The 16,907-nt window shown below is 38.3% G+C and overlaps 1 protein-coding gene across 2 annotated transcripts in view; it reads right to left on the bottom strand.

Annotated features, from left to right (window-relative positions):
* Window positions 1–16,907, bottom strand: part of ANO6 (anoctamin 6) — a 194,512-nt gene that overhangs the window by 68,464 nt on the left and 109,141 nt on the right. For both annotated transcript variants that reach the window (XM_027035950.2, XM_027035952.2), the window contains one exon: window positions 14,474–14,602. In XM_027035950.2, coding sequence (XP_026891751.1) covers window positions 14,474–14,602 — 129 coding nt within the window. The remainder of the gene's footprint in view (window positions 1–14,473; window positions 14,603–16,907) is intronic.

The following is a 16,907-nucleotide window of genomic DNA, read 5'->3' as shown; positions in this document are numbered from 1 at the left end:
GGTAGGGATTCTCTCTTTTTCTCTGCCCCTCCCCAGCTTGTGCATGCATGCATGCACTCTCTCTCAAAATAAATTTACAAAGAAGAAAAAAACAAAACCAGTTTGTATCTGAGGAAGAGATATATCTGCTCAAAATGGCACATAAGCAATGAAGGTGCTCTGGCTGTTGGTGATTTGTGGGTATTAGATTCCAAGGTGAAATGCCACGGAGTATACTTAGACTCACTTATCACTCTGGAAGGCCCTGGTTGTCTCCATGGATTTCTGGCTATTTGGGATGCATAAAAGTCTGTGGCTTCAGCACAATTCCAGAAACTTTTTTTTTTTTTTTTTTTTTTAACTTATAAGCGTTTTGGCACACAAATGGAGTTTGAGTCCCATTCACTGATGTTATTTACCAGTTAGCCCAGATCTGACATTCTAGACATATCAGACATTCAAATGGTCCAATTTTTGGATATGTATATTTCATCTCTACATGCCTTGAACAAATTCAATAAAATATCACAAACAAATTTGACAAAATTTAAAGGAATGTTTCTCTGCAAGACTGAAATGCACATGAAGATACAGTCCTCTAAATCTACAAAAATTGGGAACTAATTCATCGATAACAGCTCCATCCATGTTACACAGCTATTTGAAAAGATGCAGAATATACTGTATTTGTTGATATTAAATTGTACCTGGCTAGGCTTTTGTCAAGCTGTGTCCTAAGCTGTAAGGAAATCATGTCGAGGTAGAAACTTGTTTAACCTTTTAAAAGAACACTTGTGAGGATGACACAGCTATAGTGCTTCATGAAAGCAGGAAAATGAGTGAAGACGGGGTGAAGCATACAAACCCTGAAAGCAGACTGCCTGTGTTCAAATCCTGGTGCCATTACCTATCAGCTCCTTGACCCTTGGCAGGAAACCAACTCTCTGTGCCTCATTTTCCTCCTCTTTAGAATGGAGAAAAAAACCTCACTCCTCCTTTTGAGGGTCTCATGAGGATTGTATGATTTAAACCACCCAAAACACATATACTAGAATTAACATTTCTAGTCATCACAGAAAGTTAATTGGACCAATGCTCCCACTGAAGACAACTGAAAAAGCTAGATTAAAAAAAAATAGATATTTCTTAGGGGTGGCTCAGCCAGTTAAGTGTCCAACTTCAGGTCATGATCTCATGGTTTGTGAGTTCGAGCCCCGCGTCAGGCTCTGTGCTGACAGCTCAGAGCCTAGAGCCTGCTTCTGATTCTGAGTCATCCTCTCTCTCTGCCTCTTCCCTGCTCATGCTGTCTCTCTCAGTCTCTCAATAATAAATAAACGTTAAGAAAAAATTTTAAAAATAGACATCTTTTTATTTCAGCAGTTAACAAGATAGGGGAATTAGTGGATCATGGCCTTGGTAATCCAGCAGTCAGGCGACTTTGCCCAGGGAGCACTGTTCACAACTTGCCAATTGTGAAGGGGCAGAGCAGTGGCTGAGCTGCTGTGCTATCAAAGTGCCTAGAACATGGAAAGTGGCTAATAAATAGAAAAGAGAGGGTGCTGTATGACAAAGACCAAAGGTGAAAAAAATATACCTAGTATTTGGCTAAATTTGAGTCCAAGTGGAATCCTAACATATTTTGTGGAAGTATGGAAACAGAACATTGCTTTAATTTTTATTTATTTAATAAACGGTTATACAGTACTTACAACATGGCAGAGACTGGTCTAAGGGCTTTCCAAATGTAATACTTTTAATTGCTTGTTACAATTTGAGCGTGCAATGGTCATTTAGAGAAAACCCAGCAAGTGCTACCAACTTCCCTAAATACGAACAAGCGACCTGACCTGCCATATCCCCAGCTTCAACTTGGGAAGCTCCTTCAGACTCATCCTGCTTCTACCTAAGCAGTATTTCTTCAGTCTAGATCCTAACCCACATTTTCATTCTGGCATGGTGGTCCAGTCCTTGTACCTGACTGCACCTTTCTTTACTATTGCTTAAAAGCATTCTTCGATCCTGTAAACAATGTTCAACATAGTGCTTGCCACAGAGTATTTGCTCCATACATGCTTGTTGAAAGAACATATTCAACAAATGCTTCTTAATTCATTCTACAAACACTCCTGAGAGGCATCCTGTAAAGTACTGAAGAGTAAAAGAAGAATCTAAAATAGTTTGCTATAGGGGGACTATAGAGAAACCAGCACCCAGTGACCTACGACCTTCCAATATGGAAGGGCTGAAACATTTCTTCATGTGTTTCATGATACTGTGATGGGCATTTGTTGTTCTTTATGGCCACCCAACATTTCAACTCTCCCCAGAGCCCATGTCCACTAGAGTAGATAAAAACTCAGACACTCTCCTTCCTGGTCTCCTGTGAAGTTCAGCTATTTGCATACGAGCTAGGCCTTGTCCACCAGACCAAGCACTCCAGACTCTCACTCTGAAGCTGGCAACACAAAGAAGCTGGGCCAAGCAGAACTCATCTTGCTGGGTATTGGGAGAGTGAATGCCGGTCCCAGAGAGAACAGAAGTAGAGGTTATGGCAGATTGTGGGCATCACTGCCGGTCAGTGCTGCTCCTGAATACCTGGTTTCCTGGCTTATTTGTCTAACCCTTCAGAAGAACCTGTGAGCTCCCTAACATTCTTCGGAAGAACTCATTGTCTGCTTAAGTTAGAGCTCATTTCTGTTACTTGCCGGCAGAATCCTGACTGATACAGTAACCATAACTAGGGAAAAGTTGTTAGCCTAAAACCTAAATCACTGTACAGGGGAGGGGGTGGGTATTCTGAGCAGACCAGACACTCTGACTTCTTCTCCTTCAGGGAAGATGACTCATCCTGAAGCTGTACAAAGGGCAACCCAGACTGTCTCATTAACAGGATCCATGACTGTGTCTTCTGTATCCCTTAGAAGTCAGTCAGGAAAAATTTCAGTTAGAATGTGAAGGCTCAGGCCCAAAGATATTCACTCTTGTAGACAAATGTCTTTCTAGTTAGAAGAGCAGGAGGATCCGTCAAAAGAGGGACTTCTCTGGTGACTAAATGGCTATTTTAATAAGTGCTGGCATTACGAAATCACCTAACTGTGTTAACTGGCGTTCTTACAAATTCACAGTTACCACTACAGTTAGGTCCACTCCTTCCTGGCCCCTACTCATCCACCAGGGAGCTGTTCCAAACTTTCAAGGTAATCCTCACACTCCACACCTAACTCTAGACTTGACACTCTGCAAGTGACCCTGCCTCCTTCTTTGCAGAGAAAATGGCAGCCACTCATGTGAACCCCTGCTAGTGTCTTCCCTTCTACCTATCAATAGCTAGCTGCCATTTCTCCTGCAGTAACAAGACTACATCCTTTTCCTATCTTCTTTTGAGCTTTCAGCAATATCTTCTCTCTTTCTGTTTATTCTTTCCTCTTTATTGCTCTTACTCCTCAGCCAACAAACACTTTAAGCGTTTCCCATCCTTAAGAATATTAAATCCTTCCATGGCCCTACCTACTCTTCGATTACCATCCCTGCCTCTAGAGATGTGTCTTTTAATCTTGAGATCCTCAGCACTTAGACCTATAAAAAACCTGCAATAAATGCTTGATGAATGAATAAATTGAGTGGATGGTGGATCGATGGCTGCCTATTATACAGGAATGGATTGAGTTGCTACTGACTGTAGCAACTGAGCTCCCCTTTCCTGAGCCCCCGCAAAATGTTCCACGAACTTTTACTTACAATTATTATAGAGTATAACAAAGAAGAGATACAGTTTAATTCTAGAGTGTGCTAGCACAAGATAGCTCAGGGACATCCAGAGTATCAAGTGATTTCCAGATACCTTGGAGTCTGAATTATTAGATGACAAAGGGGGATGGTTTAGAGAACTGGAAATGAACCAACCTCACAGGAGGGCTGTTCTGTCATCCAACATACCAAACACAAACCACTCCTGTCTTGGTTGTATCAGCTGTATCACCATGACTGTGGTAACATGCTGAACTGCAGAAGACATGTCTCCTCCTCTATGGAATGCCTAAATTGACGCTACAACTCCTTAATGGCTTCATGGGGCTCTCTCCCCTCAGATTTTACTCTACCAAATCGCCCCTTTAGCTCCTACCAATTTGGTTTTCCATTTGGAAAATAATGGCATAATGGTTAGATGCAGAGTCAAAATTCAAACCCAGATTCTATGACATTGGACAAATAATCTAAATCATACCAGTATCAGTGGCTTCATTTCAAAAATTAGACAAGAAATAGCTTTATCCCAGGTTTCTTTAAGGATTGAATATGATCATGAGTAAACAGTCCTCAGCATCATGCTTGACCCATAATAAACCTTATAGACATGTTAGCCATATCCTCTTTTTCTGCCTTTAAATTTGTTCAATTTCCCTTATTTCATTAAATAAATAAATAAATAAATAAATAAATAATAAAACTCTCTTTCCCCTGCAGGCTTTAGAGGTCCATCTCTCTTTTTTAATGCCTAATATCTAAACAAAACTAGTTACCCTCAATTCACTTGGCTTCCACACTGTGTGCACCAGTGACCCCCTAATCCTCCAGTAGGTCGCCAATAACACTATTATACTGGAACTCCAAGAAATGGACCTTAATGTTGAATTACTCAGCCCTCTTTTTGACTCTCCTGTATTGCTTGGTCATCCCGGTCCTCAGACTACCTTTTCTGATATCTGATGAATGTGTATATGTGTGTAAGAGAATGTGTGTGTGTGTGTGTGTGTGTGTGTGTGTCCTCTTCACTCTCTGAAAGTTGTGAATACATCTTTACATTTCCTTGCTTTTCCCTCATTTCTGTGTGTAATAAGGGAGGTCACTGATAAGAGTATACAGTACATGTGAATATTATAGATGCAGAAAACCTTAGAAATACTTTTCTTCAGTCTCGTTTTAATGACTTGGTAATATTCTCTTGTAGAGATGTACTGTAATTTATTTAACAAATCTCAAATTGGTGGATATTTAGGTTGTTCCTAATTTTCACTATTATGAAAATCATTGTAGAACAGTCTTTGTGCATCCGTTATTATTTCCTTGGGATAAAGTCCTAGAAGCAGAATTGTTAAATCAAAGAACGCATGCAATTTTAAGTTCTTTAATATGTATTGCCATACTGCCCTCCAGAAAGGTTGTACTAATTTATCCTATTTTAGTTTTTATCTAGTTCTTTACAAAGAACTCCTGAGATATTTACCTGATTTCTCTCAAGATAATTGGTAGACCTTGGAGTTGGTTTATAATGCCCTCTATTTTACCACTCACTATAAATACTTAAACAGCTGAATCAAGGATAGGACATTTTTATTTGCTTAAACATGTTAATCTATCACCTTGGAGTTACTTTAATAAGACAGTTCTTGTTATTTTCCTTTGGCAAGGCAATTCACAAAGAACTAGTGGAATATTTTAAAAATTGATCAAACCAGTTTTCTGGGTTTGTCAGGTAGCTAAAGTAAATTAGCATATGCCACAGTATTTGTCAAACAGGCACATATCAGGAAAAGACTACTTAAGATTGCTTAAATCTGTTTAATATAAAATCATCATCTTTGCTTCTCCATAGAATTTACACTTAGATAAGCAACAGCATTCTTGACGTTAAAAAAAAATTAAGGTAGCGCTGTCCTCCATGTTAAAATGAAAGAAAGTTAATATTGCATACTGCCTGACATGGCCATTGTTCAATAAATACTTGTTGAAAAAGTGAAATATAAGGTCACACAATTTCTAACTAAAAGTGATCTATGTGCCTTGTTGGAAAGCCTTACATATGTGAACCTAAACTATGTGCCATGCTCTATAGTCTACGGTTTGTATTTAGCAGCACAAAATAACCAAACTAGACTCTTTTGGCTCTGAAAAATGCCCAGTCATACTTCAGACTGTGCTATAAATTCTTCTGTCTCTAGGGGAACAAATTCAGCGGCATTGTAACCTGGATCTTTTTTTTTTTTTTTTTAACCTACTTCTAGTAAAGCCAAAATGACTATAATCATTGAGGATCTGTGTACATCATGAAAAAGATGGATGTGATTCTATTACTATTGGTGGAGAATGATGCTGGGGGATAAGAACCTCTTTTCCACCCCAGAAACTGGAATTTTATTCGTATCTCTTTTGAGAGGTTAATACAGCTGTCAGAGAAATGAAGAATAAAAGCAATCAAAATCACAAAGGACAGACGGGCATAATTAAGGAAGCTTTCTGTCCCTAAGCACCTTAGATTACACATCTCATTTGGCTTAATAAAGTCATTGTGGGGAAGACTGGCTTGTGAATTACACAGCAATAATACTGATTGTAAACACCAATCTACTATTTTCTTTATGTCACCCAGCTTTTTCAGGATAAAAAAATAGGGGTTGTAATGCCTACAAAGTGAAATTACTGAACACACTGTAATGATAATAAAGCGCAAATCAGTTGGGATTAATGAAACACATGCATAGATTAATTTCACATATTCTTACAGCTTTGTTAGGCAAAGTACTGATGATGCTGTCAGTGTATTTTTCAACTTGCCAATCTTGGTTAAGCCTACAAAGATGAATGAGGAATAAGTTAAAGGTACTTAATTTGTACAAAAAAAATTACTGTCTAATTACTCTAAACGCTATTTATTAGTTATATATCATGTGCTCAAGGTTTGGTAAATGGAATAAATTATTTAATTGGGATTTAATTTAAGTTCACATGTTGGTGATAAAATATTTAATGTGAGTGGACTGATCTGATGAGGAATTTACTCAAGTAGGTAGTGTGTATTCTCTAGGGGACAGAAAAAAGATGAGCATTCTAAATAATAAGCATGGAATGGAAGCAAATATTTAGCTGAAATTCACTTCAAATTTTCTTTATAAATTAACATTTTAGGTGTAATTATAAAAGAAACAAATGCTCTTTGTGGGTAACTTAGAAAACAGAAATTTTCTGAGAAGGGGAAAACTATCATCTAATAACATCTCACTGCTGAGATAACTACTGTAAACATTTTAGTGAAAGGTTTTCCAAATGTACTTACTTATACAAACAACTTGGAGCACTGGCTTCAAATGCAGATTTTTGGGCTCTTCTCCTGGAGATTCTGACTCAGTAGGTACACAATGCTGCCTGAACAATCTGCTTTCAAGGAGCAAAACAAGTGCCTCTTCTCAGACAAAATTAAGAAACACTGCTTTTAAAACACGCCTTCTCTATGTATATACAGCAGCTATTCTTTTGTGATGATTTAGCCCTTTCAAGCCTAATCCTTATGAAAATTCAGCATAGTTCTTTCTCCCCATCTTATACCTTTTAAAAAGTGAGACACGTGTATGTTTGGGACAGGGCAAATGACAGCTTCTTCCTTCAAACCTAAGGCCACATCTCAGAAGGACCAGGCAGGGAAAGGAAAGGATTTTCTGTTCTCCACATCTTTGTGAGATGAAATGGAAGAATCAGGTTTTACTTATTAGGATTTCAGGGTCCTTTTTGTTTGTCTGTTCTAAGGACAGTCTGGGCCCAAGGACACTTCCCATTTTGGGAATAAGAAGATTTGGGTTCATTGCTCTTACACTGAGTACTCAAAAATAAAACCAAACATGCTTATACCAGGCGACACATTTTGTAGCTGTGATGTGAAACTGCTGATTCCAGTTTACTTTATTCCTTTTAACCTACAATCCTAGTATAAGCAAGGAGGGTGTAAAGAAAGGAGATAAAAATATAAAGGGCTCCCTACCTTAGTCTAAAATGCTAATGAGTTGAAGCTAAACCTGATTTTGCTCCCTACAATAGAAGAGAGGACACTTACCAAAAGTTATCTGGGAAGGTAAAACCAGCCAACAATGGTTACCATCATTTCTTCTTAACCTATCCTAAGATGAGCCTCAGGTTTCCAATTCATGGACTATCTGTGGTGAACATGTCATTTCCAGGAATTATTTTATACTGTTCTGATTCTTCATAATCCCCTTCTGCCATCCCTTTGGTTCTTCAATTTGGAGAAGATAGGCCAATGTTAAGTCTAGTCAATCATGGTTTCCCTTTTATGAGGCTCCATGGAATAAATTTCTTTCTGGGAGATTATCAAAACATTATGTTTCTTTTGGACAGTTTTATTTTTATTGTGTTAAGACATTAGACTGTATTATTAATAACATCTCCCATTTTCTTTGGCTACTAGGAAACTCAGAGGCAAATTTATAGCTCAACACTAACTTCTGAACAGGACCTATGCTTACTTAAAAAGTCACTTTATTACTCTGACACCTGGCTTCATTTTATTTTCTTGGACTTTACATTTGTCACTCTGTGTTTCTCATCTAATTACTTTTCATTCTTGATATTATTTCTGTAAGTGACCTCAAATACTTTATAACGAATTATAAATAAACTATGCTAATGTAGTATTAGCATAAGTAAGGAGCTAATGACTGGGAAAAACGTACATTGCGAGCTAAAGTCAATAATAAATGATTTTTGAGTTATCTATACTGTTATCTATTGGCCACAAACGACCATATATTTAATGCACATAAGACTTAATGAGGAGTCAAGCCATGTGATCCCTCAATAGATACAAAAGAAAGCATTTGATAAAATTGAAAATCCAGTTATAAAACTCCTAGCAATCTAGGACTAGAAGGCGACTCCTTTAACTTTTTTGAAGGAAAACTGCCAAAATTTGATAGCAGTTGTGATGTTTAACAGGGAAACTTTAGAAACATTCCCATTAAAATCAGGAACCCTATAATAGTGACTACTATGTGTTCCTGGTTTTATTCAAGAGGTCTTAGCCATTGCACCTAGCCAAGGAAAGGAAAGAAGTATAAAGATGGCAAAGGTAGAGCAAAACTCTCATCATTCATAGATAATGTGGTCTTTTTCTGAGAACACTTAAAAGATCCATTGCAAGTTGTTAGAACTAAAAAGAGTTTATCAAGGTTTCTTGGTAGAACTTATGAAAACCAATGGACTTTATACACAATAAATCACAAACCACAATTTAAAGTGCTTCTGACAATATCAACACAATTTTAAAATAAAAATAGTTAAGGAGTGCCTGGGTGGTTCAGTAGGTTAGGCATCTGACTTCAGCATAGGTCATGATCTCATGGTTCGTGGGTTTGAGCCCCACATCAGGCTTTGTGCTGACAGCTCAGAGCCTGGAGCCTGCTTCAGATTCTGGGTCTCCCTCTCTCTCTGCCCCTCTCCCACTCGTCCTCTGTCTGCAAAAATAAACATTAAATTTTTTTTAAAAAAGAATAGTAAAAATGTACAAGATCAGGGAAAGATAAATACCATACGATTTCATTCATATGTGGAACTTAAAAAACAAAACAAATGATCATAGGGGCAAAAAGAGAGAGACAAACCAAGAAACAGACTCTTAACTACAGAGAACAAACTGATGGTTACCAGAGGGGAGGAGAGTGGGATGGGTTAAATAGGTGATGGGGATTAAGGATTATAATTATTGTGATGAGCACCAGGTGTGGTATCTAAGTCTTGAATCACTAAATTGTACACCTGAAATTAAAAAAAAAAAAAATGGACAAGATCTTCATGGACACTGTTATAAAAGTTTACTAAAAAATATAAGACCTCAGGGGTGCCTGGGTGGCTCAGTCGGTTAAGCGTCCGACTTCAGCTCAGGTCATGATCTCACATTTTGTGACTTTGAGCTCTGCGTCGGGCTCTGACAGCTCAGAACCTGGAGCCTGCTTCAGATTCTTTGTCTCCCACTCTCTCTCTCTGCTCCTCTCCAGCTAATGTTCCGTCTCTCTCTCTCAAAAATAAATAAACATTAAAAAAAAACTTAAAAAAATGTATAAAACCTCAGTAAATGGTGAGATATAATGTGTTCACTGTAGTAGAACTTTTTGATGAACTTTGAAACGTGTCCAAAGAGATCTCTTCCGGCTTCTAGGCAAACATTTCCAGCCTCATGATAACTCATCTAAAACAATGGATAACAGTTTTAAAAAGCTCACAGGATCTGGAACCAATTAGTTAGCTGTCTCACATTATTTGAAAGTTTGGATACAATTTAGTTCGATTGCTCATTTCTCAAAAACCTCACATTCTATGGTGTCCACCAGCCAGATTCTTCTGCTGCATACTAAAGAATTCTTAAAGTCAGATATGAAATACAAATTTACATTTCCATACAAAAATTCTCATCTAACTTCAAGGAAATGAATTTTCTGTTAACTTTTAGGAATGGCTTGTGCAGATAAAAAATTAAATGAACAAAACACTTAGTCAGGATTGCTTATATGGTCTTTATGCTACCTAGACCCCTCCACCCTCTTTACCATCCCCCGAATTCTACCTTTACTTGGTCATAAACTCATATGTTGGAAGGGAGGTCAAGGGTCATATGAAACACAATTCAAAATAGATCGATTCTGCCACTTGTTCGCAGTTCTAGCAAAAGGAAGTGGAAGAAGCATTGCTAACAAAACTAAGCAGAAGGGGTTGGAGAAAAATATAGAAACTTGTTTTATTTAGAACATCTCTGCTCTTCATAATGTACATGGAACATATTTAGATATCACTAATCATGTACTATGCCACACACTGCTGGCTACCTACTGAACAGTCAGTCACTTCCCCCTTCTTCACTGCTAAGAAAAGCCTGATGGTTTTCCAGGTATTGGGTGATCAGGCAATTTAAAAGATGAAAGGCTAATCTTCATGTGTCTGTGGTAATGATGGGAAGTAGTAATTCCATTGTCTTGCCAACAAGAAGTTTTGGAATAGACTGTGACAGACCATGAACTGTGAAGGCAAGTCTGCTTAGGGCCCTTCTAGGGGAGCTTTCTTCCCCCTTAAAAAAGGGCATTCCCTCTTCTCACCTCCAGATGCCTTGAGTACAAGAGCCATCTTGTAACCAAGTGAAGTCAGTTTAAGAACAGAAACATAATGAGGCTGGCAGGGCAAAGGATGTTAGGAGTTCAATTCCTGACGACCTCTTTAAGTCAATAAATTATCCAACCCAGAAATGGTTTTACCTCTAGGCTACATTTTTTTTTTTTAAGAGAGAGAACACACACGCACATGGGGAATGGGCAGAGGGAGAGGGAGAGAGAGAATCCTAAGTGGGCTCCATGCTCTGTCTTAAAGCCTGACTTGGGCCTTGATTTCATGACAGTGAGATCATGACCTGAGCTGAAATCAAGATTCAGATGCTTAACTGACTGAGCTGCCCAGGTGCCCAGATGCTTTAATGGAGGGGTATTTCTTAAGTGAGAAAATTATTTCCTTTAGCATTTAAGACATTTTGAGTTCTTGCAGAAAAACAAAAAACAAAAACAAAAACCATTCAAACTGACTCAGTGCCCAGGATAGTGTAGGCTAAATGGGCATGCATTATTGAAACAACTTATTATCATTCCCCATGCCCTAATCTAAATGATTAACACTTTTTATCTTATTTAAAAATATTTTTAATGTTTATTTATTTTTGAGAGAGAGACAGAGAGTGCAAGCAGGAAAGAGATGGTAGAAAGAGAGACACAGAATCTGAAGCAGGATCCAGGCTCTGAGCTGTCAGAGCAGAGCCCTACATGGGGCTCGAACTCACAAACCATGAGATCATGACCTGAGCCAAAGTCAGGCGCTTAACCTACTGAGCCACCCAAGGTGCCCTGATTTGTACTTTTTAAGGAAGGTGTGAAGTTCCTGAGGTATTTTCACTAATATAAAGGGACAAAGTGACATGCTATTTGGAGATTTAGCTAGAAAAAATATTTTCTCTTCTGCTCATGGGAAGATGTAGCCTTTTACTCCTCTATGTTTTGTGGCCCTATTACTTCTTTCTCCATTTCTAGAAAAGTATTTAACAATACTCTTTAGATCAGCCACTGACAAAGTCAACCTTGGTGTTGCTTTAGGAAATCAGTATGATTTACACATAATTTTTTTTTTCTCTCAAAGAAAACAGGATTTTCAAATTGCCTTTCCTTGGTGGAGTCCTAAATCCTGAATAAGGCCTGACAGAGGGTATGATGGAACTCACAAATGTGTTTCTGATTAATAAAAATGTGATTCCAAAACTGAGCTTTAAATTCTGGTGGAGTCTAAGGAATATGTACAAACACGGTCTCAAAGCACTTCAAAGCACGGGTTAGAAAAACCAACATCATGGTACATCTATCCATGAGTTCAGAGACTGCCAAATTAATGACTTTTTTTCTCCTGATTTATGAGAGTTACCCTGGGACCTGTTTCTGGGTAAAGCAAATGCAGCACTTATTAATAATGTAAGCAGCTCTAGGGCCCCTTCACCATGGCAGTGAAGCTCTTGTCTAAAACCAGAACTGTTTCCTTTACACTTTAATGGATTAGATTTGTTTAACTTACTTTACATAGTGCTTAGTGCAGGCAGTTCCACTGGCATAGGGGTGCGTAATGAATATTTGATGACGGTGACTATGACTGCACAGAATATAACTTAGTGTCCACAGGAAAATGATAAAACACTCTAAGCTACATTCCTCTAGTGATGAAATCATATAATAACAAAAGAGGAGTCATGCATTTCATGCTAGCACACTGTTTTAAGAAAGCCACAAATAAGAGTAAGGGCATAGGAATTACTATTATCTAATATGATTTAATATGTGCTAACAATTTACATCACATTTCTACATAATATTTTACTTAATCCTTACCATAAGCCTATGGACTAGGTATTGGAATTCCCATTCCCTGACTCTAAGATGCCATTAGTGTGTGATGAACCAATATTTTACATATCCATAAGAAAAATTCAGCCAACGAAATTATGATATGCCATTTGTAAGACATATCCTGATTTTAAAGATGTCAAAATGTAAAAATAATATGCATCTCAAAAATGATAATGAAATATGATACTGACCAGAAAATTCATTCAAGTCAGATAGCCAGTTAATAGGTATGGCCAAGACTAGCCTGCTGTCCACCAAAGATTCATGTTCCACTTCTACAATGTGGAGTTCCTACAGAGAAATGGCTGTCCAGCCAGAAAATACATTTTCCATTTTCCAGAGTTCGGACCAATAGAATGTAGCAAAACTGACGTCATTTCCAGGCCAAAGTGGTAACGAAGCACATCCTCTCCATCCTCTCTCTTAAAGTATTATTTATGTTGATTCCTAGGATGATTTTAGAAACTACCTGTTGAATATGGCAAAGCTTCTGTGTCAGCCTGGGTCCCTGAATGACTGCAAGGGACCAAGCCTTACCCGTACCCCTAAACCTATACTGCCAAACAGGGATGCTACCTCTGATTTGACATGAGAAATAAGTAAACGTCTATTATGTTAAGACATTGTAATTCAGAACTAGTTTATCATATCAGCTAGAATTACTCCAAATAACTGGAGTGGCAGAATTAGAATGTGAATGTTAAGTTCCAGTGCCTGCGTTTACTCTGTGATACCATGTGAATGCAAAACACGAAACTTACCCCTTCCAAAATAAACACACGAAACAGGCATGATTGCTTCATTTTAAGCAGGTTTCATCAGCTGGTTTGAAATAATGAGCAGAAATCAGTAGATTTAAGAATGATGTATTTCAGAGAGAAAGTCCAGAGAGAATAATTTAAGCTGTGTATATGAATAGCATAGATGTGAGAAAAACAAACAAAGAATAAGGGAGTTGTTTTCAAAGTGGGGGAAAAGTGACCTATGTATGCTCTCTTCTTTTTGTCCTGTTTCAGCTTAATACAGTTTGGGTTCAGGTAAAGGAGATCCCGGTATGTTATAACCCTAGGCTACTAAATGGTTTAATATCTCAAGATAAAAGTAGTCTTGTTACTTAAGAAAACTTGAAGAAGAGGAAAGGGAAGGAGGAGCAGCTTGAATGGCAACAGATGAAAAGGAAGTGATAGAAAATGGAAGAGGTGAGTAGCACAGGCTCTAAATTCAAGACAAGAATTTGAACCATGGCTCCACTATTTGTTGGTGACCTTGGGCAATCATTGTAACCTAAGGGTCAACTCGGTCATCTACAATGGTACATAACAGAAGGCACCTCGTAGGTTATGTAAAAATTAAGTGAGACAATGCATACAAAAGGCACCCAGCATCCATGAGTGAGAGCACACTGAAGGCTAGTGGTTACTACACTGGCTGTCATCACCAATCATCAGCGTCCCTTCCCAACCTAGTTGCAAATAGCCAAGTATGATTTTAATGTAAATCTCTTCTACAGATAGAAAATGCAATTCCTTGGAATAAAGTCTGCCTTTGGCTGTGAAACCAACTGAGGTTAAGAGCCTGAGGAAGTTTCTGCTTCAAATTAAAAAATATATATATCTGTTAACATGCCTTGAGGGAATGATGAGCAGAGAAAATATGAAAGTATGTTTGGTATATCATATTTCAAATACCAGTTTCACTTTATTGCTTACATAAAAATAGCACTTTTTTTTTTCATTTCACGATATTATAAGAAATAAAACGGAAAATAGCACACACAAAAAACTTACCCTTTGTTTTTCATTTGAACCCTTTTTATTGGTTTCTTTTCTACTTTCATCTTCATACACTAGAACAAAGTCGATTCTTCGCTGACCGTCATTAAAAAAGAGGGAGTCGGGTTTTCCATTAAATTCTTCCTGTGTGGGAAAACAAATTTTAATATAATTTTTTCAAAATGTCAATTATAAGTGTTTATTTTCTGGCTTTAATAGATACATCATCGTGTTTACTGAGAAAAAGAAATCCACTGCTAGTTACTTAACTAAAAGGTCGCGGTCACCATGATCTTTGCGAGCACAGTTTGTTCTGGGTGAAAGAAGTCCTTGAATTAAGCAGTTTATGGTTATTCTACAAACACATGGGAAACTATCAGTATTATGTATGTAAACACAATCATCTCAGAATTATTCCCTCCTCGAACAGCAAAGGAGAATAATGTTTGCAAATAAACACAATAACCAGAGGTGCCTATCTGAAGTACGGAGGTTCATTTAGCAAGAAGAAAAATCTAAGACAAAGCACTATTTATGAAAATCCCATCCTTCCTAAGCCATATTTTCATGGCTTCTCTCTGGACCTCACCACTTTAAGAAGGTACCACTTTATAACCCTAAACATATGCCAGATGATGCATAAACACATTTTGTGTTTTGATAAACACAAAAGCTACAATGGTTGTTGGTATATGTTCCTGAATCCACAGAAGATACCCCTTCATTCCCAGCAAACAAAACAAATAAACAAATGACCCTGGCAGCAACAATAAATAAATAAGCCTTTAGTTCAGAGCATAAAAGCTTTATGGCTTAAAAACAAAGAAATAATGGCAGAACTCGGACCTACTAGAGTCAAACAACTTTTATTACCATGTGGATTTGGATAGAATTATTTTAATTTGCTCTAAGCAAAAACTTGGGTTTGTGTTTCTCACACAGCTTGTCAGGATGCTCATGTGAATTTTGTTGCTGTTGTTTAAGAATCAGACTACTTTTTAACTGATAGGTAATATTTAAAAATTTTTAACTTCTTTCTCCATTAAAAACTCATGGGGAGATTGCATTTTGCAGTCCTTTGGTGGAAACACTTAGTCATTAAATGCGATTAATTCTTCTCTGCATTTACCATCAATTAATAAAAAAATCACCTAATTTTACCAGCACTCCTTCCTCCTTTACTTCACACTTTTGAAAAGGCAGATCTTTTGCTGAGGGTATACAGCCTGATACTTGTCATTCCTGTCTTTTCCACCACAGAGTGGGGGCAGGTTTCTTGCTAGTATTCAAAACATATCCCATTTAGCAGGTTCCTTCACCTGTGGAGTGCATGCTGCTGGCCTAACTCAGAACACTCCCCATCACAGTGCCATTTAACCAAGGATTCCAATCACAAACAGTGTGACTTTGCCTTGAGACCCTATAGCTGGGAGCAGGGAGGGGCCAGGACAACAGACACAGCAGTGTGTTAGGCTGGGGCCACTCCCCAACTCTTTTATTTAAAATTGCAGCTACTTAACACCCATAAACTTGAAGAGTATTTAAAGCTATACAAAAATGCTAAACCCTGTCTTTTTCAATTCAGCCACAAAGTCCTTCAGGCTCCTTCCATTTCTCTTCTTCTTCTTTTTTTTTTTTTTAAATTCTTTAAATGTTTATTCTTGAGGGAGAGAGACAGAGTATGAGTGTGGAAGGGGCAGAGAGAGAAGGAAACACAGACTCCGTAGCAGGCTCCAGGCTCTGAGCTGTCAGTACAGAGTATGATGCAAGGCTCAAACGCACAAGCCGTGAGATCATGACCCGAGCTGAAGTCGGACGCTTAACTGACAGAGCCACCCAGGTGCCCCAATTTCTCTTCCTTTCAATGAGGATGTTACTATTGGTGACAATCAGGGCAGTTGCTAGAGGAAACTTTTACATAGAAGGGGGAAAAATGAAAAATTTCCTTGCAGTGACAAAGGGGGAGGTGAACTGTGGTAGAATTTAGTCATGAAAACCTGGTCATCATTACAGATGTCTGAAAAGTATACAAAAGCCACTTGTTCTCTGTAGCCCACATTCTGTTGCCTTTGGTGGCATCCAGCAGGACTCATCGAAGGTCTGAAGGAGGAGATCTGGAATAAGATCCACATCTGCACGCGGCTCTAGGCACTCTCCCTTGCATGGCCCTTGCTCAGCCACACAGGCTGGCTGGCAGCTCCAGGATAGTCTGGTCTGCGTGCACGTCTTTCCTGTGTGACAGAAGACCATGGTCCTTTATTTGGAGGAAAGCCTCAATGACCTGGCAACAGTTGTCTGTGTGAAATAACTAGGTCAAACTCTGATATGGTTTTACTGGAATGCAATGCTAGGGAAAAGGGCAGGCACCAGGTTTGTGCTGCTGTGAAATCCAGGTTTCCCATCACTTGGCAGAAGGCCCTGCTAGGCAACTGGGAGAAAGGGAGAAACT

The sequence above is a fragment of the Acinonyx jubatus genome, chromosome B4 (assembly GCF_027475565.1).
Source record: "Acinonyx jubatus isolate Ajub_Pintada_27869175 chromosome B4, VMU_Ajub_asm_v1.0, whole genome shotgun sequence".
NCBI lineage: Eukaryota > Metazoa > Chordata > Mammalia > Carnivora > Felidae > Acinonyx > Acinonyx jubatus.
Note: the sequence above shows the minus strand (reverse complement) of the source record. Positions and strands in the feature narration are given on the sequence as shown.